The 19160-nt window shown below is 51.2% G+C and overlaps 9 protein-coding genes across 9 annotated transcripts; 5 read left to right on the forward strand and 4 right to left on the reverse strand.

Moving 5' to 3' along the window:
* Window positions 1-561: 561 nt before the first annotated feature.
* Window positions 562-1630, forward strand: ALTATR162_LOCUS2725 (uncharacterized protein; the record flags this gene model as incomplete). The annotated part of the gene is made up of 3 exons (XM_043310331.1): window positions 562-729; window positions 821-1108; window positions 1181-1630. The coding sequence occupies 3 exons, from the start codon at window positions 562-564 to the stop codon at window positions 1628-1630; spliced, it is 906 nt and encodes a 301-aa protein (XP_043166266.1).
* A 2167-nt stretch (window positions 1631-3797) lies between these two features.
* Window positions 3798-5480, reverse strand: ALTATR162_LOCUS2726 (uncharacterized protein; the record flags this gene model as incomplete). The annotated part of the gene is made up of 6 exons (XM_043310332.1): window positions 3798-3932; window positions 4018-4903; window positions 4963-5062; window positions 5116-5188; window positions 5254-5337; window positions 5427-5480. 6 exons carry the CDS (start codon window positions 5478-5480, stop codon window positions 3798-3800), a joined length of 1332 nt encoding a protein of 443 aa, XP_043166267.1.
* Window positions 5481-5707: 227 nt separating this feature from the next.
* ALTATR162_LOCUS2727 (uncharacterized protein) lies at window positions 5708-6502 on the forward strand (the record flags this gene model as incomplete). The annotated part of the gene is made up of 2 exons (XM_043310333.1): window positions 5708-5895; window positions 5953-6502. 2 exons carry the CDS (start codon window positions 5708-5710, stop codon window positions 6500-6502), a joined length of 738 nt encoding a protein of 245 aa, XP_043166268.1.
* A 139-nt stretch (window positions 6503-6641) lies between these two features.
* Window positions 6642-7936, reverse strand: ALTATR162_LOCUS2728 (uncharacterized protein; the record flags this gene model as incomplete). The annotated part of the gene is made up of 2 exons (XM_043310334.1): window positions 6642-7739; window positions 7793-7936. The coding sequence occupies 2 exons, from the start codon at window positions 7934-7936 to the stop codon at window positions 6642-6644; spliced, it is 1242 nt and encodes a 413-aa protein (XP_043166269.1).
* A 582-nt stretch (window positions 7937-8518) lies between these two features.
* Window positions 8519-9186, reverse strand: ALTATR162_LOCUS2729 (uncharacterized protein; the record flags this gene model as incomplete). Its single annotated transcript, XM_043310335.1, has 5 exons — window positions 8519-8632; window positions 8681-8779; window positions 8829-8900; window positions 8957-9021; window positions 9114-9186. The coding sequence occupies 5 exons, from the start codon at window positions 9184-9186 to the stop codon at window positions 8519-8521; spliced, it is 423 nt and encodes a 140-aa protein (XP_043166270.1).
* Window positions 9187-9925: 739 nt separating this feature from the next.
* Window positions 9926-11113, reverse strand: ALTATR162_LOCUS2730 (uncharacterized protein; the record flags this gene model as incomplete). The annotated part of the gene is made up of 4 exons (XM_043310336.1): window positions 9926-10351; window positions 10415-10654; window positions 10709-10771; window positions 10823-11113. 4 exons carry the CDS (start codon window positions 11111-11113, stop codon window positions 9926-9928), a joined length of 1020 nt encoding a protein of 339 aa, XP_043166271.1.
* Window positions 11114-12018: 905 nt separating this feature from the next.
* ALTATR162_LOCUS2731 (uncharacterized protein) lies at window positions 12019-13338 on the forward strand (the record flags this gene model as incomplete). Its single annotated transcript, XM_043310337.1, has 3 exons — window positions 12019-12230; window positions 12282-12939; window positions 12988-13338. 3 exons carry the CDS (start codon window positions 12019-12021, stop codon window positions 13336-13338), a joined length of 1221 nt encoding a protein of 406 aa, XP_043166272.1.
* Window positions 13339-14607: 1269 nt separating this feature from the next.
* On the forward strand, window positions 14608-16591 carry ALTATR162_LOCUS2732 (uncharacterized protein; the record flags this gene model as incomplete). Its single annotated transcript, XM_043310338.1, has 2 exons — window positions 14608-14718; window positions 14771-16591. The coding sequence occupies 2 exons, from the start codon at window positions 14608-14610 to the stop codon at window positions 16589-16591; spliced, it is 1932 nt and encodes a 643-aa protein (XP_043166273.1).
* Window positions 16592-17174: 583 nt separating this feature from the next.
* ALTATR162_LOCUS2733 (uncharacterized protein) lies at window positions 17175-18798 on the forward strand (the record flags this gene model as incomplete). Its single annotated transcript, XM_043310339.1, has 3 exons — window positions 17175-17308; window positions 17434-18029; window positions 18080-18798. The coding sequence occupies 3 exons, from the start codon at window positions 17175-17177 to the stop codon at window positions 18796-18798; spliced, it is 1449 nt and encodes a 482-aa protein (XP_043166274.1).
* Window positions 18799-19160: the final 362 nt, after the last annotated feature.

Consider the following 19160-nt stretch of genomic DNA (forward strand, 5'->3'; position numbering starts at 1 on the left):
TGTCACACCTCGGCATTCCGACCGACATGATAGATCGCGCTGCTAGATCAACGTTGCGTACGACTGCGCGTATCTCTGGTCAAGCCTTCCCATGCAAACATGAGTTGTCGGACGAACAGAATGGTGCAAATAGAGAAGTTAGTGAAATTCGGACCGGATGAGAAATTAGGCGTCCTCTATCGATCTCAGGTGAGCGAGAAGAGCAGGGCCCCATTCCTACGCTAGTACTCAAGAAGACATGATCATCACCTTCTTTCTCGCAAGCAACCACAACGGGCTTCGCTTGGGACGTTCCGCAACCTTAACGACCACTGCCGGACTCCCCGTTGACGACGTGCCAATGCTCGTGAAACATGGATATGCCGGGGCCGCTCCCAAATTCGATGGGTAAACACGGGGAGGCGAGTATCGCGGCCCAAATGCGGGCCCTCAGACCTCCAAAGCCTCACATAAGTTATCGCTATTGTCTGTAGTACATTTGATGAGTATCTTATTAAGGGTGTTTCCCAGTGTATTCCTCGTATCTTCCGAACCCGGAGTTCAAACACGATCGCAATCACCATGGCAGACCTCAGCAAACTCCCGAAAGACTTCTATGTCACGTCTATGCAGTTCACGAAAAATGCACACCAAGACGCATACCCTGCAATCGATCCCAGCATACCTGAGCATAGCCTGACAGGCAAAGTTGCAGTTATCACTGGCGCATCGCGTGGTATTGGAGCCATGGTATGTTGAGAATTGAAACAATTGACCGAACACTTCCCCATCCTCTACAACGTGGTGTCATGATTGCATGTGCTAAGACTTGGCCTCGCAGGCAATGGTACCAGCCTTCGTCAAGGCCGGTGTCAAGGGCGTTGTACTGCTAGCCTCCAATGCCGAAAAGCTCGCGGCTACTGAGAAATCGGTCAAGGCAGCCAACCCCAAGATCGAAACGCTTACCTACGCTCTCGATATCTCCGACTCCAAAGCCGTTGAAGCTGCTTTCGAAGCGACCCGGCAGAAGTTCGGCCATGCTGATGTTCTCATCAACGCTGCCGGCGCCATGACTGGAGACGGACCGAAACTGCACGACACAGACCCCGATCAGTGGTGGAGGAACTTTGTAAGATTCGATCCGTTGCTTATTCCGCAGTAAACTGAGTCGGAGCCGAATGAACTGACACCTCCGTCGTAGGAGATCAACGGAAAAGGCAACTATCTGCTCATCCGCTCGTTCCTGCGCTTGTTGCCCAGCCCTGATACACCTGCCACGATTGTCAACGTAAGCTCATGGCAGGCGTTCTTCACAGTCCCACCGCTCGGCGCCTACTTTATGTCAAAGTTCATTCTAGACGCTCTGGCTACGTACGTCGCAGCCGAGTACCCGAATGTTACCGCGGTGTCGATGCACCCGGGTCTAGTCGCTACCGATATGTTACGCGAGCCCTTCCGCTCGCTCTTCAACCAAGACAGCCCCGAACTTGTTGGTGGTACCGCGGTTTGGTTATGTCAGGAGAAGGCAAAATTCCTTAGTGGACGCTTCATTGCTGCGAATTGGGATGTCGAAGATCTGCTTGCTCGCAAGGAAGAGATTGTAAAAGACGATATGCTCAAGCTAACGCTGAAAGGGGACTTCGGAGTATGAGTGTTGAGCAACCGTTCTGTATAACGTTCGTCAATATTATGTTGTGACATGATCCTCTGGCTATTGCGCTCGGCTGGGCCAACATGGGTATAAAATGTGCCGTTGCACCTCTTCGACCGTGTGTGCCAAATCTTTCGCTTTCCCAAAAGCGCTTCTTCAATCCTACATATCTCGAATGCTGTATTTGTCGAAAAAGTGACACGAAGACCGAAAACATAGCTAGCCGTCTGACCTTGCTATCTACTTTGGAAATCCAGGCTTCCATCGATGTACTGGATTTCAAAAAATAATAATATCACAAGCACTCCATGGGTATCTAGCACGTTGTCGACGAGAAATAAGAACCGGTCCTCATTTATTCCCGTCTCTCATCCATACATTCAGGCTTACTTCTTTACGAAAATTACTAGAAAAACGGGACATACTGTGCTTCTTTCCAAACCAGAACCTCAAGATTACCAATCCATGACAAACGCCTTTTCCATTCCTGCATGGACGCACCGAGTACCGTGAAAAGACCAAAGGTCTAACCCATGTGCGTTGAGCAAGCGGCTAAGTCGGTATAAGAACCCGTTCTCACCTCTTCCTAATTCTCTCTCTACTACTACACAAGTCCTTTTATTCTCCAAAAAGAGCTGTTGCAACGGTTTATGTTTATGCGGTGTATGCTGCTGTGCATCTCTCTATTCAAAGTTCGGAAAAACACAGCTGATGAGAAGTATCCATTTGTCTCCCATCGATATGCTGAGTTCCAAGATCATTGATACAGTATTCTCATGTGCGTCCGGCAAGCGTTCAAACAGTGTAAATACATGTCCTCCTCGACCGTTCTTTCCTTTACCACCACTGTGATCTTGAACCCTTCAAAATATCATCCAAGAGTATCATGCTGCGCCGCCATTATTCCCTACATAGAGTACAAGGTGTTCTATCCATGAGATGCGTCTTTTCCACCTTTCACGCGGATCCAAAGTACCACAATACATCGATGCCTCCTGCCATGTCCGACAGACGCGCTCTGAAAGCATACAAATATCCTGTCTTCGCCTCCATCCTACCTTACCTCTTCATCCACACATGGTTTCTATTCTTCAAAGTACGATTTCCTTGCGTACATGCCCGGCGTGGTGTTGCGCTTTTCTCAAAAGGAATTAGAAGACCTTCAGTGAGAATCTTCTGCTTAACCCGCCTCTGTGGACACATGAAGTGTTCCAAAAGTCAGCGCCATAGGATACATGTGTGTCTAGTACGCTATCGAAACAGTATAGAACCCCATCGCCGCCTGTTCCGCTTTGTTTGTCTATTATATCCACACCCGACTTTTGTCCTCCAAAGACAGTGGTCGACGTGAGCATGCTGTGCGTGCTACTGCCTCTTCCGAAACACGACCAGTTACACCTGATGAGAAGCGCTTTTCCCAATCCCACCCTCCATCCACATCGACAACGAGTACCAAGAATCAAAGTTGCTATTCGATGTGTGCTCTGCACATGCGCTGAACGGGTATAAAAACCCATCTTCGTCTCTTCTCTGCCTTGCTTCTTTATTCTCACTTTCATCTCGAGTCTCCCAAAAAGTAGCAGCGGTGCAGATATGGAGTGAGTGGCGCTGTGCTTTCCTCCATAATCACTGTCATCGCCATGGACGGAGTGTCTGGAAACCAAATGATAAGTGAATTATGCCGCGCTGGTGTTGTGTCTGTCTCCAACACTGGCACACGAAAGTAACGATGGACTGTCGTATTGCCCTTCTTTCTAAATTAGTTGTGAAGACCTCGTATTTTGGCCGTGATGTTGTCCTGTGCTTGTCTCAAGAAGCGAAGACGTTGCTTCCATGTTCGTGGCCTTCTTGAATGTTCCACATACGTGCAATTTGCACCTACGTGAGCTAAGAATGTGGAAATCATCATCACGATCATCGGTCACGTCATGTCAGCAACAACCTTCGTCCATAGAGCAAAGGTAGTAGTCAGCGCCCCACGACATCGTCTAAAAAAAAATCAACGATCATACATCAAAACAACTGCTCCAACACTTGCATTGACTGAATTTCGATTCATATAAAGTCGCACAACCTTTCATTCCGAACCAGGGCTTACTCTGTATCGCTATAAACCTAGCGTGCTCGCACTCGGTCAGCCAGCAAAAGTGCTCTCGCTGAAAAGTGCTTAAATACCAAGAGTGAATTCAACACCGACGTCAATGTCACGAGCCATCTTGACGACCTTGGAGAACTGAACCGACTTCTCGGCGGCGGCCTGTAGGTCGTCGATGGAGAAGATCTTGAGACCAGAGTCGTTGAGCTGTCACACACAGAAAACATTAGCTTCCATCATCCTTATTCCCAAGTTGTTTGTTGTATTCAGTGTATGTGGGGTGTAAACTTACGAGCTTGTGAGCAGCCTCCATGTTAGTACCCTGCAGCCTCGCAATAACCGGAGTCTTGAGGTTCATCTCGTTGACAACCTGGATGAGACCCTTGGCGATGGCGTCGCAACGGACAATACCACCGAAAATGTTAACAAAGATAGCAGTAACCTTGGGGTCGCTGGTAATCAGGTCGAATGCTTGCCTGATAGCCTCGGGTGTAGCACCACCACCGACGTCCAAGAAGTTAGCTGGCGCACCACCGTTGAGCTTGATGATATCCATGGTAGCCATGGCGAGACCAGCACCGTTTACGAGGCAGCCAATGTCACCGTCTAGCTTGATGAAGTTGAGGCCAACCTTGGCAGCCTTGACTTCATCGGGGTCCTCCTGGGTGATGTCCCTCCACTCAAAAACCTCCTTCTGGCGGAAATCGGCGTTGTCGTCGAAGTTGAGCTTGGCGTCCATGGCGAGAACCTGGTGGTCAGTGGTCTCGGAGAGGGGGTTGATTTCGATCTGGGTAGCGTCCTTCTCCATGAAGACCTTGTAGAGCTTCTGAATAGTGTCCTTGGCGTCTTCGATGCACTGCTCTGAGAAACCGAGCTCGGTTGCAATGTTGCGGGCGATGTCGTCGGTGACTCCCTTGTGGATGTCGATGGGGGTGGTGATGATAGCCTCCGGGTGCTCCTTCGCAACAGTCTCAATGTCCATGCCTCCTTGCGACGAAGCGACGATAACAGGGCCCTGGGAAGCGCGGTCCATGAGGATGGCGAGGTAGAACTCTCGGCGCGCAAACTTGCGGTCGACGATGAAGACGGAGTTGCAGAGCCGGCCGGCGGCTCCGGTTTGCTTGGTGATGAGCTTGTGGCCGATCATCTGGTCGGCCAGGATGGAAGCTTCACGGGGACTGCATGCTGTATTAGAGACTGGCCGTGAAGATGGTGTATAGTAGCGAAAGCAGCATACGAGTAGACGACTCTGACACCGCCCTTGAAGCCATTGTCAAAGGTACCCTTTCCACGACCTCCGGCAAGAACCTGGGCCTTGATGACAGCGTCCTCTCCGCCTGCGCGCATTATTAGCCCCGAACATGTGCATTTTACTCTTGTTGTCGCATACCAATGTCCTTGGCGATCTTCTCTGCCTCAGCGCCGCTGGTAGCGACACCACCCTTGGGCACGCCAATGCCGTACTGAAGTTTGCATTAGATATGTGCAATGCTCGAAATAGGTGAATATGCGGTGGAGTATTTCGTACCGACTCGAGCAGGGCAGCGGACCTGTATTCGTGGATAGCGAGACCTCTCCTTTGCTGGACGACAGAGCGCTTCAACGGTGTCTCCTAGCACGTTGTTAGCACATGTCCCCCCATTGTGGTGCACACTGGGTAAGAGGCTTTCGCAGCTTTGCGGAGTAGGCCCGTGTACGTACAGCAGCAGCGCGAACAGCGCGAGCCAGCGGCCGGGCGCGGGCAAAGTTGTACATGATGTCTGGGCGGCAGACACACGTCGGGGTATATGGAGCGGGGGGTTGAGAGAGGAGGGGGTTATAGCTGGAGTGCACAGCTGCCGTTGATGTTGCTGCTTCACAGGGCTGCGTTGCGGACTGCTAGCGCGCCGAGAATGAACCGGGTCCTCAAAAATATCGCGGCCGGGAACTTCGTAATGTCGAGCAACTTGTACTATATTCGACTCTACATAATCGCGCAAAACATGTCCAAGAGAGATAACGCTGGCGATGTCGTCGCGAATCGCATAAGTCTGCTCGAGGCAAAGGGACAAAAGCTCTTGGCATCGCTGTATGGGTCGCGGCCTGAATGGAACACTGCTGCGGAAGGTGCTGCGAAAACGCAAGATGAAGACGATGACCAAGACCTGAAACAAAACTACGCTCACGACAGGTAAAATGTGCATGTCAACTGTGTTTGTTGAATCGCGATCCTGACAACATTCTGCAGAATCGGTCTTGGCGGCATACTCCCCAAGGACGTTGAAGATGGCAGCTTCACCCGAAGAATAGTAACATCAGACGACAAACTCCTACAGCAATTAATAGGAAAGAAGAAAGCAAAAGCACATATCACTGCTAAGCAGGAAGCTGCAAGGCCTAATGCAGCGGCCAAAGCACAACCATACAGGAAGCAGGCTGCAAAGAAAGAAGAGTCGGATGACGATGAAGAAGGGAGGGCTGCAACATTCAAGTCTAAGAGGCAGAAGAAGATAGAGAGGCAAGAAGTTAGAAAAGCCGACAGCGATGACGAGGATGAGGAGACGAGAGCGAAAAGACTACAAGGTAGTGCAGCGAAAGAGGAAGACGGGGTATTGAAGGAGAAGATAGCCACAGAAGCTCAAGTCGACGCGGAACCTATCAAGAAGGAAGAGGATGACGAAGAAGAAGCGGAAGTCACACAGCCCGTACCCAAGAAAGCGCGAACAAAACCAAAGAGTTTCCTCGACGAGATCCTAGCAGAACGATCGAAGAAGAAGAGTAAAAAGGGCAAGGCATAAAAGTCAGAAAGAGATGGAATCAGAAAACAGCGATGCACGATTAACGGCGTTGGAATTCCCTTACTTCGATACCCTCTACCTTGTAATACAACAAAGAATACCTCTATCTGATCTAAAAATTCGAGTTAATTGTATTTCCCTATTCCCTTACAATCAAACTAGCCATACCCATACCTGTGCCTATACACTTGCTCAGTACACCAACTTGCTCCCCACTCCTACCCATCTCCGCTAACAACGTCGCCAACATCCTCCCACTCGTCGCTCCTAGCGGATGTCCCAGTGCAATAGCGCCTCCATTAGGATTTACCCGATCCATCCTGTCCTCCAAACCCAGCTTCCTCACACAATACAGTGCTTGACTAGCAAACGCCTCGTTGATCTCCCAGAGGTTTACATCGGATGTAGACAGACCGGTATAATCGAGCAACTTGGGGATAGCCAGCGCAGGCCCAACGCCCATTTCATCGGGCGAACAACCCACGACCTGTGTGCCAGCCCATTTTCCAATGATAGCAGATTCAAGACCGAGGGTTGTGGCGGTGGAACGACGCATCATGAGCGCCGCACTCGCGCCATCAGACACCTGACTGCTGTTTCCAGCGGTACTTGTGCCATCCTTGCTAAACGCAGGTTTCATGCCGGCCAGTTTTTCCACCGTAGTTCCCGGGCGAATGCCATCGTCCTTGGTCACCGTAACACTCTTTGTACTCTCAGGAACTTCAGGCTCGATCCAGCGCGTCGTCACCGGCACAATCTCTGCATCAAAGTTGCCCACTGCCTGCGCTTTCGCGGCGCGTTGTTGCGATTGTGCGGCAAACGCGTCTTGGTCCGCGCGGCTGACGCTATATCTCTCTGCGACGTTTTCAGATGTGATTCCCATGCTCATTATACAATCCCTAGCTTCCTTTATCGGACTGTCCTTCATCTCGGGCCAGAGCTCGGTTGGTATGGCTCGGCTGCCGTAATTCCGCGTCATGCTTTCCATGCCACCTGCAATACCAACGTCTATCTGTCCTACAGCGATAGAATTTGCAATCGAAGTTATGGCGGACAATCCGGATGCGCAGGCGCGGTTTACGGTGCTGAAGGAGGTGGTGGTGGGTATGCCGATGTGGTTCGCAGCCATGCGACCGGCTTTTGAGCCGCCGAGTTCTGCGAGGACGGTGCCAATGCAGATGTCGTCTATTTTCGCGGGATCGAGGTTGGGGAATTTGGTGAGGGTTGCTTTGAGGACCTGGAATGTCGTTAGCATTTGTACCTGTGTGTGGAATGTGAAGGACTGCGTACTGCTCCTAGGAGTTCATGGTCGTACGCATCACGCAGACCACCTTTCTTCGCTCTTGTTACTGGTGTGCGAAGGGCGGATAGGAAGACGACATCATGGGGGTTCTTTTGGAGGATGTTTTTGAGACCCTTTTGTATAAACGCCATTCTGAGATTGTGAGCTGTGATCGAACGCTGAAAGAGCAATTGTTGGGGGTATCAAGATAGCAGGAGAGAGGAAGAAAAGTAATGCAAATGTCGGCAAACAAAGAACAGAATGCTCTGACTATTGCCACATGATGAAGCCATGGTTGTTGTAAGCTAAACTCCAGGTCCGAGGAAAGCGTGCAGTTCGGCAAGTGAGCGCGGGGCGGAGAAATGGCGGCAAAGCTCTCTTCCGCCAAGTACAGCGGAAAACAAACCCGCATGCAGGTGGAAAAGGCTCGGGCATATGCGTTATGATGAAATCTGTAGAAGGAGTAGAAAAAAGGGCGATGTCAATTTTTAATAGATTCGGCTCGATCTAATCGTGTAGGACTCGTGAGTAGCTACACTTCCCCGAAGATGATTGCATCAAGTATCGATCCTCAATCACATCCGCAACCACGCTGCGTCCGCCAAAATGCTCAAAACTCGTAAACGAAAATCACATGAGTCGTGTCAAAAGTCGCTAAGACTCGATGACTCTCTATGTATACCCCTTGAAGTCACTACCGCAGTGCGATCAAGCTTGAAAGGCGAGCGGATAGCCTATGCGGCGGGGTATACCAGACGGAAAACGTCGTTCAGAACGTACCAGTTGCCTTCGGCGTTCTTGAGCTGGAAAGCCTGAGTAAAGCTCATTGGCTTGTCCTCGCCTCCAAGCTATTTGATGTTAGTCGCAACCAAGTGTAACGCAAGGGATCGACTTGCCAGAAGCGCACCAGTCACCAGAACAAGAATACCATCGTCGGCAGAAGGCTGGGCGTCGACGGTATCGGTGCGGTGTTGTATCTGCTGGAATGGCAAGTTCTTCCCTGAATTAGCCCCGTACCCATTCCGTATGAAGAGTCATCATTACCTGGAGCTTCTCTACAATGGCGGCTGAACCCTGAGTTCCTCCCGACTCAAAGGTGAGCATAGAAGTCTCCTTCTGTAGTGTTTGTCAGCCGACTGCTGCTTTTGCGCACATGCTTTTGAGTCGCGTACGTAGAGGGAGGCGAGACCAGCGCGGTTCTCGTCAAAGGTCTTGTAGTAGAACTGGACGAACTGCTCTGAAGCATGGGTCAGTCGCGTTTTGACTGGTGGAGCGCTCGAGGAGAAGATGTAGGCGGGGATGTGCTGGATGTATTGGGGTGGTACATACGAGCAATGGCGTTGAAGTCGGCTGTGAAGATCGTTAATATTGAAGCATGTGCATAGGATCGCAATATGAGCATGAAGACAGCAACGGGTGCTTAACACTCCGGATCTTCCTAACATAGCCTTGCGATCACGAATTCAAGCTACACACCTCCACTGCATGCGCTTTGAAGCAGTGGTAGTGGGGTAACGGTAGGCAACTTACACATCTTCGCGATTCCTCGGACTGGAGTTGTCTGATTGAGAATAAAGTTGATTACGGGGTTGGCTGAGTGTTACGCGACGGCGATAGAGCGATGTGACGTGGAAATCTCGAGAAAGTGTTTGGGCTTTTGCTGTCACTGCCCGCCATCGATGGGCTTCGTTGGTGGGGCACGCGCTAGTCCTGGAACGACTCGGCCCGATCTTCTGCCGGAGCTGCCATTTTCTTCGAAGCTGTCCGCGCTTGCTCTTCCACTCCATCGCTGGCCATCAACGTGCTTCATGCAGCACCAAGTGGCCGGCGTCGCACTCACTCTCTATTGGTAAGCAATTCCCATCCATTCCGTTTCCCTGCAATATGATGATCATATAACGATAACTTCCGAGTTGGTAAAAGCGATGAAGTCCAAAAAATTCAAGCTCAACAGGCTGATTGCTCATATACACTCTGCATTGTCTATTACTCCGAGACTTCGCATGCTGACATGTGTTCCAGATTATAATGCATGCGAGTGATGCTCGTGCGCTCGATCACGCGCGTCACCTAGATAGTATACATAGCCAATCGAATATTACCAATACCCTTCCACCGTTTCGAGCAATCAATGTTGCCATCTACAACCCCTTCTTCTGGAAAGACTTGACAGAGTCGACAATCGACTGCTCGAAGGTCTTGTACTTCAGACCGAGGATGTCAATGGAGCGCTTGTTGTTGTACCCGTATAAGCCCTTCTCAGGCGTGCCTTCTGGGTAGTCGCCGCCGGGTGTCTCGTCGCTCGGCAGATCCTTGAATTCAGGGAAGTTCTTCTTGATGATCTGGCATAGCTCCTTGTTGGAGAAGTATCCGGCTGTGACGAAGAAGCGCTTGTTGGCAGCGTCTGGCTTCTCAAACGCGGCTACGTGTGCCTCTGCAACGTCACGAACGTCTACCCACAGATGTACACCACTAGGAGGGATTTCGTTCTTGAACTTGCCCTGTGCCGCCGATAGGATGCGCTGGTTGGAGGTGTTCATGTTTTCAAGACTGTCAAGAGCATGGACCTTCCTTTTTGTCAGCGGTCATCTTCAGATGTGTGTCTTGCAACCTACGATTGGTCCAAATACCATCGGTGGGTTGATGGTAGAAATGGAGAAGTTGGGCTTCTCGTTCTTGACAAACTCCCACGCCGCGTTCTCGGCGAACGTCTTACTCGCTCTGTATCCCATCATCGGGTTCTCCTGCGCCTCTTCTTGTGTGATCGGGTTCCAGTCGTCCTCTGAGTAAGAGTGTCCCGGCCAGAAGCCTTTGCTTCCGTTTACGATGGCAGCGAACGAGGATGTGATGACGACATTCTTGACGGAGGGCTACATGGTTTGATTAGCATGTGAACATATGGTACCTCGTAGATTTCAACGTACTGCACTCTTCTTGATCGACTTCAAGATTCCAGTTGTTCCAATGACAGCAGGGTCAATCAAATCCTAGATCTTGTTAGCGGATGGGCCCATTCCAATGCCTCAATATGTACCCACTTTTTGTACATCCGTAACATTGAAGTGGAACGGACTGGCAGTATGAAGTACAGCCTCGAATGGAGGGTCTGAGATGACAGCTTTCTCGAAAGCGTCTGGCTGAGCAATGTCTGGCACAATTGCGAAACTCAATTGGCCCTTGTCGACCGCACTCTTGTACGACTCCTTGATCTTGTCCGCCTTCTCCTGGGTGCGCACCGTAGTAACTACACTGTGGCCATGGTCTAGGAGAATATCAAGGGTATGCGCAGCAATGAAGCCGCTTCCTCCTGTGAGTAGAACTCGTGTCATTTTGTTCGTGGGTGATTAAGGCGTCGTATTTGGGTGTTTCGAACGTTTGGTCTGGACTTGGAGCTGCGAGGTGTAATGACAGCATATATGTAGCTATCGACATCCCACCTAGCGCGGGGTAGTGCTTCCCCGAAACTCGGATTTTACTCTCTTTCGCCGTTGTAACTGCCGCCGTCGCTTACGAAATTCATTCTTTTCGTGGTTATATCCGCGGCTCGATGATGCTCCTTCCTCGAGATCATTGCGTCATTCTCATCGATGCGACACCGTTGGTGGGGCATACTGCGTCTTCGTGTCGCCTTCTCGTGGCACGGCGAATAATTGCTGGTCTGCAGCTTCAGGTCTTTTTGGTTTGCCAAATGGACTGTGGACTTCCCAGTACACCCCACAGCACAGCCATATCTTCATGTTCGAATTGTGAAAGTTTGTCGCCTTGCGCCTCAGTGCACCCAGAACAGAGCGTATTCGCAGAATCCCTTTTCTTTACGATAAACTTGGAAACTATATGCGCATATCCGACAGCAATGGAGTATTGTACGAGGAGGGGAAACCCAGGGGATGCGAGTTTCCTTGTAACCACATGGCCTTTCGGCGTAAACATCGGGTGGCGCCTCTCTTATCGATCAAAGGCCCCACCATAGCTCGAGCTGCATCCCACATTGCTTACCCGCCTCTTGCGATCGCTCTTCCAATCCCATCAACGCTCTATACTCTAAGCCTCGCTTACTAGCTCCCCGGCGTCTGAACATGGGTCTATCGGGGTTGATGAAGGGTCCAGCGGTCCTCAATGAGCGGCGTGTGATTGCGGGGCAAGTGGACAAGATGAGGGGCAAAGTTTTCTTCTGTCAATTGCTTCATTCCCATCACTTATTCTCTTCTGAGCTTTTCATATTATCGCATTGAAGATGTCGTCCCTCAAGAGAAGCCCTCCATTCCGCGCCGAGCACGTTGGCTCATTGCTCCGTCCCCAGGAGCTTGTGCAGAAGCGTTACGATGTCGCATCAGGCAAAGCTAAGCCAGAGGAGCTCGTGCCTCTAGAGGACAAGTCTGTCGCAGAGGTTGTGAAGTTCCAGCAAGATTGCGGTCTCAAGGTTGTGTCAAGTGGAGAGTACACAAGGTCAGGAGCTCGAGTGCTGCTGGTTCAAGTCTAGACTGACATTTCATGCAGGCACATGTTCTGGGGCACCTTCTTCGAAACACTACATGGCATGAAGGAACTCCAGCTTGGCGTTTTGAAGGGCTACAGCGTGGATATGTTCCGCGCCTATGCGCCCGATACCAAGTCTTTCATGGAAGCGAAGCAGGTACCTAATCATGTCACCGTCTGCGTTGATAAGATCAAGCACCCCGGCACGTCGAGCAACCAGCGTGAAGTCGACCTTATGAAGAGCCTTCTGCCCGAGAGCGAGTGGAAGAACATCAAGATCACATTGATCTCGCCATCGTGGTACCACTTCCGTTACATGAACGGAAGAGCCTACCCCAAGGAAGTGTACGCAAATGACGAGGAGTATTTCGAGGATGTCGCGAAGGCATACCAGGAGGAGCTGAAGATCCTCCACTCGCAAGGCATCAGGAACATCCAGATTGACGACCCTAACCTCGCCTACTTCTGCTCAGAAGATATGCTCGCGGGCTGGAAGGCCGATACAACGAACGACAAGACTGCTGACGAGATGTTTGATGCCTACGTTAAATTCTACAACAAGTGTTTCGTACGTCCCGCAGACATGCATCTCGGCATCCATTTGTGCCGCGGCAACTACGTCGGCAGCCGACATTTCTCGGAGGGCGCATACGACAACATCGCAAAGAAGCTATTCCAAGTATATCCTCCTCTCATACCCACAAACCCTCAATACTGATCTCGTTAGGACTTGAACGTCGACACATACTACCTAGAATACGACACACCACGTGCCGGTGGTTTCGAGCCGCTAGCACACCTCCCCAAAGACAAGAATGTTGTCCTTGGTGTCATCACATCGAAGTTCCCTAAGCTTGAGGACAAAGACGAGATGATCGCCAGGGTGAACCAGGCCGCTGATTGGATCGCAAAGGGTACCGGCCAATCTCGCGAAGACGCCATCCAGCAGTGCTGTGTCAGCCCGCAATGTGGTTTCGCATCACATGCTGAAGGTAACAGTCTTGGCTACGAGGATATGAGAAAGAAGCTGCAACTTGTGAGGAGCATCGCCGATGCCGTATGGCCTGGACAGCCATAGATGCAAGACCTTTACAGAAACAGTGAGCCGGCTACTGTATGGCTGTGATTGGTTCAAGCGTACGGTGGGTGGCTCATTTTCCTTTCCGCCGTCGTGGATGAGGAAATAACCTGGGAACGGATAGGAGAGCTTTCGAGCGAGGCGCGGGTACCGTAGCGGGATAAACGTACGCCTTAACGCATGCGACTAGAGCGAGCATTAGGAAAAGGTGTTGTGGAGTTTGCCGGATGCCAAATTCAACATGGCGTTCGCATGGCGAGCAGTGATAGGTGGAGTCGTAGTTGAGTCAGTTCCATTCTGGGCCTCGTGGCGAGAGCGAGATGGGAGCAAAAGTTGGTTCCTGCGCCTGTTCTATCGTCCCACGTGGTATATTCGTCATTGTGCTCGGCGATGACATCGGCAATCTACAGATACCACGTTTTGTCCGTTCACGATAATCGCACGCTGCAGGCCTGATCGTGAAGTCCAGGTGCAGAGGGTTTTCAATGCACGTTCGTACTAATCCACGTTAGGCCCTAGCGTCCCGTTGTCCCTGGCCCGTTACTCCACATCCGTTGTAGCCGTGGAGGTCCCTTCCGAAGCGGGAGGAACGTCCGGCAATTAGACATTGACAGACCAGGGTAGATGTCCCTGACAGGAGAATCCATCATTTCCAGTCCAGGTTTTCAATGGTCGGTGCGGGATTGAATGGGAAAGGCGTTGCCCTTCCGCGGATGTGTGTTGCCACTTTCAAATCCATGAATGGATTGATCCAAGCGGCAAAGGAGCGCATACGATTGATATATGTTTAGATGTTTGCTGTCTCGAACCGTGTATGCTAACCAAGGACAACGGCTTCCAATATTGATAAGCTCACAGAAACAACTTGCACAGCCGTCGTTCTTCAGAGTATGAATGAACACCCGTGGCGCAAATTGCGAACTACAGGGTACCCTAGGAGGACCCATATGATCTACATATCGGACCGATTGAAAGCATTACTTTCCAGACCCAGAAGGGATCAACCACCGCAACTACTGAACACCATCTGTTTGGTAACTATCTTCCAATGGTTTTTGTCCGAGGTCGAGGTCATTCGGCATTGCAGGCCACCGCCGGTAGATATCCCCTATTCCAGGGGGAAGCCGACATATGCGATCGACTGATACGATTCGGAACAATATAAAGACTGGCAAGGCTACACAATATGGAATCAAGCAGGCCACTTTACAGCCTCTGTCATTCTATCTTTAAATACCCACCTGAACAGCATAGTAATACCTAATCACCATGTTCTTCCCTCGTTTGATTGGTCTAGTCGCGGCCTTCCCTATCCTGGCGAGGGCCGTCGATCTGACTGGCTATGAATATGTAGTTGTCGGTTCTGGAGCAGGTGGTGGTGTAAGTCACGGAATGATTGAGTTGCTGGAACCCAAACTGACATGCTATGTAGCCTCTGGCCGCCCGCCTTGCCCTAGCTGGTCACAAGACGCTTCTCATCGAAGCCGGTGACGACCAAGGCGCAAACGCCAACTACACCGTTCCCGCTTTCAGCGCGAGGTCTTCTGAAGACGCCAACTTGAGCTGGAACTTCTTCGTCAAGCACTACGCCGACGAGGAGAGACAAGCTCGCGACTTCAAGACCACCTACGAGACCCCCGATGGTAGTGAATACACTGGTCTCAGCCCACCAGCGGGTTCCACCATGAAGGGTACGCTATACCCTCGTACCGGTACCCTGGGTGGTTGCACAGCGCATAACGCTCTCATCGCTGTCTACCCTCACCAGTCCGACTTCGACAACGTCGCCACCATTACTGGTGACGACACTTGGTCAGCCAAGAACATGCGCAAGTACTACGAGAAGCTCGAGAACAACCATTACCTCCTCCCCGGTGTAGAAGGCCACGGTTACGATGGCTGGCTCGGAACCTCATACGCACCCATCGACATCGTCACCTCTGACCCTCAGCTTCTCAGCTTGGTCGGTGGTGCCGCTTTCGCTCTCAGCAACGCTACCAACGCCATTGTCAACCTTGGTACTTTGATCGCCGGTGATGCCAACGCCGACACCGAGAGCCGTGACAAGGGCAACGCTCTCTACCAGATCCCTCTCTCTACCACCGATGGCAAGCGCACTGGATCCCGCGAGTTCGTCCTCGCTGTCCGTGATGCTAAGGCCGATGATGGCAGCAAGAAGTACCCTCTCGACGTCAGACTCAACTGCCACGTGACCAAGATCACCTTCGACGAAGACGTCACTCCTCCCCGTGCCACCGGTGTCGAGTTCCTCGACGGCCAGTACCTCTACAAGGCCAGCCCCAAGTCCAACGGTGCCAAGGGTGAGGCTGGTTCCGCCACTGCCTCCAAGGAAGTCATCGTCGCAGGAGGAACCTACAACTCGCCCCAACTCCTCAAGCTCAGCGGTGTCGGCCCAGCAGATGAGCTAAACCAGTTCGACATTCCCGTTGTCGTCGACCTCCCCGGTGTCGGAACTAACCTCCAAGACCACTACGAGATCAACGTCCAGGGCAAAGCTCCATCCGACTTCTCCGCCCTAAACGGCTGCACATTCGGTAACAGCCAGCCCGACGCCTGCATGGACCGATGGGAGACCAGTATTTTGGGCAACCGCGGTATCTACGCTTCCCCTGGTCTTGGCGCAACTATGTTCTACCAGTCCAGCGTAGCTGAGAACGACGATTACGACATCTTTGCTTTCGGTGGCCCGGTCAACTTCCGCGGTTACTTCCCTAACTACGCCTACAACGCTACCTCGGAGCACGACTGGTTCACCTGGGCCATCCTCAAGGCTCACCCCCGTAACAACGCTGGTACTGTCAAGCTCGCATCTGCTGACCCTCTCGACATGCCCGAGATTGTCTACAACTACTTCGACACTGGTGTTGGTGACTTCGACAAGGATCTCACTGCCCTCACCGAGGCTGTTAACCTCGCTCGTGACTCTTTCAAGCGCCAGCTCGTTCCCATCGATGAGGTCCTCCCTGGCAAGGACGCTGACACCCCCGAGAAGATTGCTCAGTTCGCCAAGGACACTGCTTGGGGTCACCACGCCTCGTCTACTTGCCCCATTGGTGCTGATGACGACAAGATGGCTGTCCTTGACTCCAAGTTCCAGGTCCGTGGAACTGCTGGATTGAGGGTTGTTGACGCTAGTGTCTTCCCTAGAATTCCTGGTACTTTCACTGCTATGTCGACGTACATGGTTGCTGAGAAGGCTGCCGATGTTATCTTGGCTGCTGCTAAGGCTTAGATGGTTGGTCAACGCGTTGACGGCCTAGATTATACTGTATATACATGAGAAGAATATGATGATGTGTTTTAAACTTCAATCTTTTGTTATCGAGGACTCATGGACATGATAACACGTCTAAACCCATCATGTTAGCGTTGGATTGCCAGACTGTACACGTATAACGTTCGCAGATCGAGGGAAACAAATCCGAAGGAAGCAGGTACGTACCGCGGTGCGATAGTTTGCATGTTGATCACTTCTCGGCTATTGGAAACTCTTCTGCTGCAAGACACATGACATGGATGACATACACCATAGGGTACCATTCAACTAAACTTTTGCGCTGAGCAAACTCAGGCTGAATGAAGAAGTATGGTGGACACGGAGATCTCATTGCGACTTCTGTTTCTTGGCGATGTGGTCCGAGCGTTGACGTGGTTTCTGAACTGGAAAAACATTCGCGCCTTAAAACTCATCTCAGAAGGCTGAAATAATGTCAGATTGGTCATACAGGAGACCTCTTACCATCATAACTTTTTTAGCTAGTTTCAACCGAGTTACGTGGGTGCATACTCATGTGAAGGTCCGACCCACGTCGAACATGAACACAAATCGAGCGACTCCCCAGGCACGCCACCCTACGAGCCCCCTCGGTCCTTCAGATGGTCCTTCTGCCTTGCCCCTCAGCTGCAGCTGTGATTGGACCACCACAACGAAGGACTCGACCACTTTATAGTAAGCACCTTGCTTTTCATCGTGTCGCCCATTTCAAATGGATCAGATGCAGCAATTCTTCAGATCGTGCTCCCTCGTAATCAGGCTTTGCAAGCATCCTAGGCGGTACGCTAATGACACAGCAGCCACCACACTTGCGACCAAGCGCTGCTAAAACTCAGCGACAATTTTCGTTGTCAACAGCACGATTCAGCGCCATGGCTTTGGACTCACACTGAACATTACCCTACCTATACCGACGAGTCTGGTTCGAGCGCCGCGCTCGCAGACCCTTCCGTGCCAGAGTTGAGCGAGCTACCCTGGTTTCATGAGTCTATTCAAGCCATCCGACCAGGACATGTCGCACTTTCAGAGTTGGAGTTGACGCCAGCTTCGCTTGACTATGAGGATTTGAATCCTATAGTGGACTGGTGCGATACTGTCAATTCTTTCACGCATCTACAACCAACTTCTCCGCTGGGAAGTTCCGTCACTACGAATGACTCGTCACACCATTCTCTTCGTGAGCAATCGCCCATTCTACATCCGTGTGGCACGTCCAAGAAACCGAAGAGCAGTGTACTTCCCCAACCCATGGATCCTGTGAGGCGCTGGCTCCATGACCATCCCCATGACCGATATCCTACAGCTGAGGAGAAGACAGAGCTTGCTGCAGCTGCACGTATCTCAAGCCTTCAGTTGAGCCGTCGTTTGACTAATCTTAGGAAACGCGATAGAGACAGTCAGTAGTATCCATGTCTAATGTTTGTTTCTAGACTGATTGTCATCTAGCACTAGACAGATTGTGCAACGAGCTAAACGCTGGCGTTGATGTTTCTGGGGCTGCCGCTCCACAACACCATGATCCGCTTGGAACAGTCGACACCCCTGGGCGCAAGGGCAAGAGACGATATTCGTCAAGATATTCGCTGCCCGCATCGGAAGGGGCGATAGTACATCCCCTGCAGACTCCCCATGATGGTGGACGAGACAATGTCCGCCAGTACCACTGCACAGTGTGCATGCGGAAGCCTTTTAAGAACCAATATTCATGGAAGCGACACGAAGCTGGAGTCCATGGCTTCGGCACCACTCGCTGGGTTTGTTTACTTGGCAACGACGCATTACGGCCAGGTATGAAGTGCATATTCTGCTCCGATACTGTCAATCACGTGGATCATTTCGACCAGCACAACATCCAAGTCTGCTTGGCCAAGCATGAGACTGCGCGTGCCTTCGACCGCAAGGATCTTCTTAAGCAGCATGTACAGCACGTGCATCTGTCCTCCGCCAACGATTATACGAAAAGAGGTTTCGAGCCTCCAGATGAATGGTCGGAAACTGAGGATAAATTCTCTTCGAACCCAGATGGTCTCTGGTGCGGCTTCTGCAAATTTTCGTTCGGCACTACGGCTGTGAGGATGGATCACGTTGCGCAGCACTTTCGGGACGGTTTTCAGATCAGTACATGGGTCCAGAGGATGAATCATCCTAATAACATGGTCGCGTAAGATCATACAGTCACGAATTTCATTTTCCTGTCTTCTTTCTTTGACCACATCCACAGCAAGTACATGGGGGACAAATATAAATGATTTGTATATAACATAGCTGCCACGAAGGCTTAGAAGGGATGTGATGGCATGCCGATTGCCTTGTATATAATGATGATGTAGTGATTTCAATGATGAGAAGAACATGACGTTCGTTAAACGATTTGTTGCTTTTGTTGTTCCTACCTCGATTTCGTGTGTGCTTCAGACTGTCATTTAAACGAGACCTTTCAAGAGACGCTGTCGCAAGACCTGAAGCTTGATCTCGGTCGGGCAGCCGAAGGACCATGCGCAGCGTATATAGACATAGACCTCTTTCT

The sequence above is a fragment of the Alternaria atra genome (assembly GCF_907166805.1).
Source record: "Alternaria atra isolate CS162 genome assembly, contig: 21, whole genome shotgun sequence".
In the NCBI taxonomy this organism is placed as follows: Eukaryota; Fungi; Ascomycota; class Dothideomycetes; order Pleosporales; family Pleosporaceae; genus Alternaria; species Alternaria atra.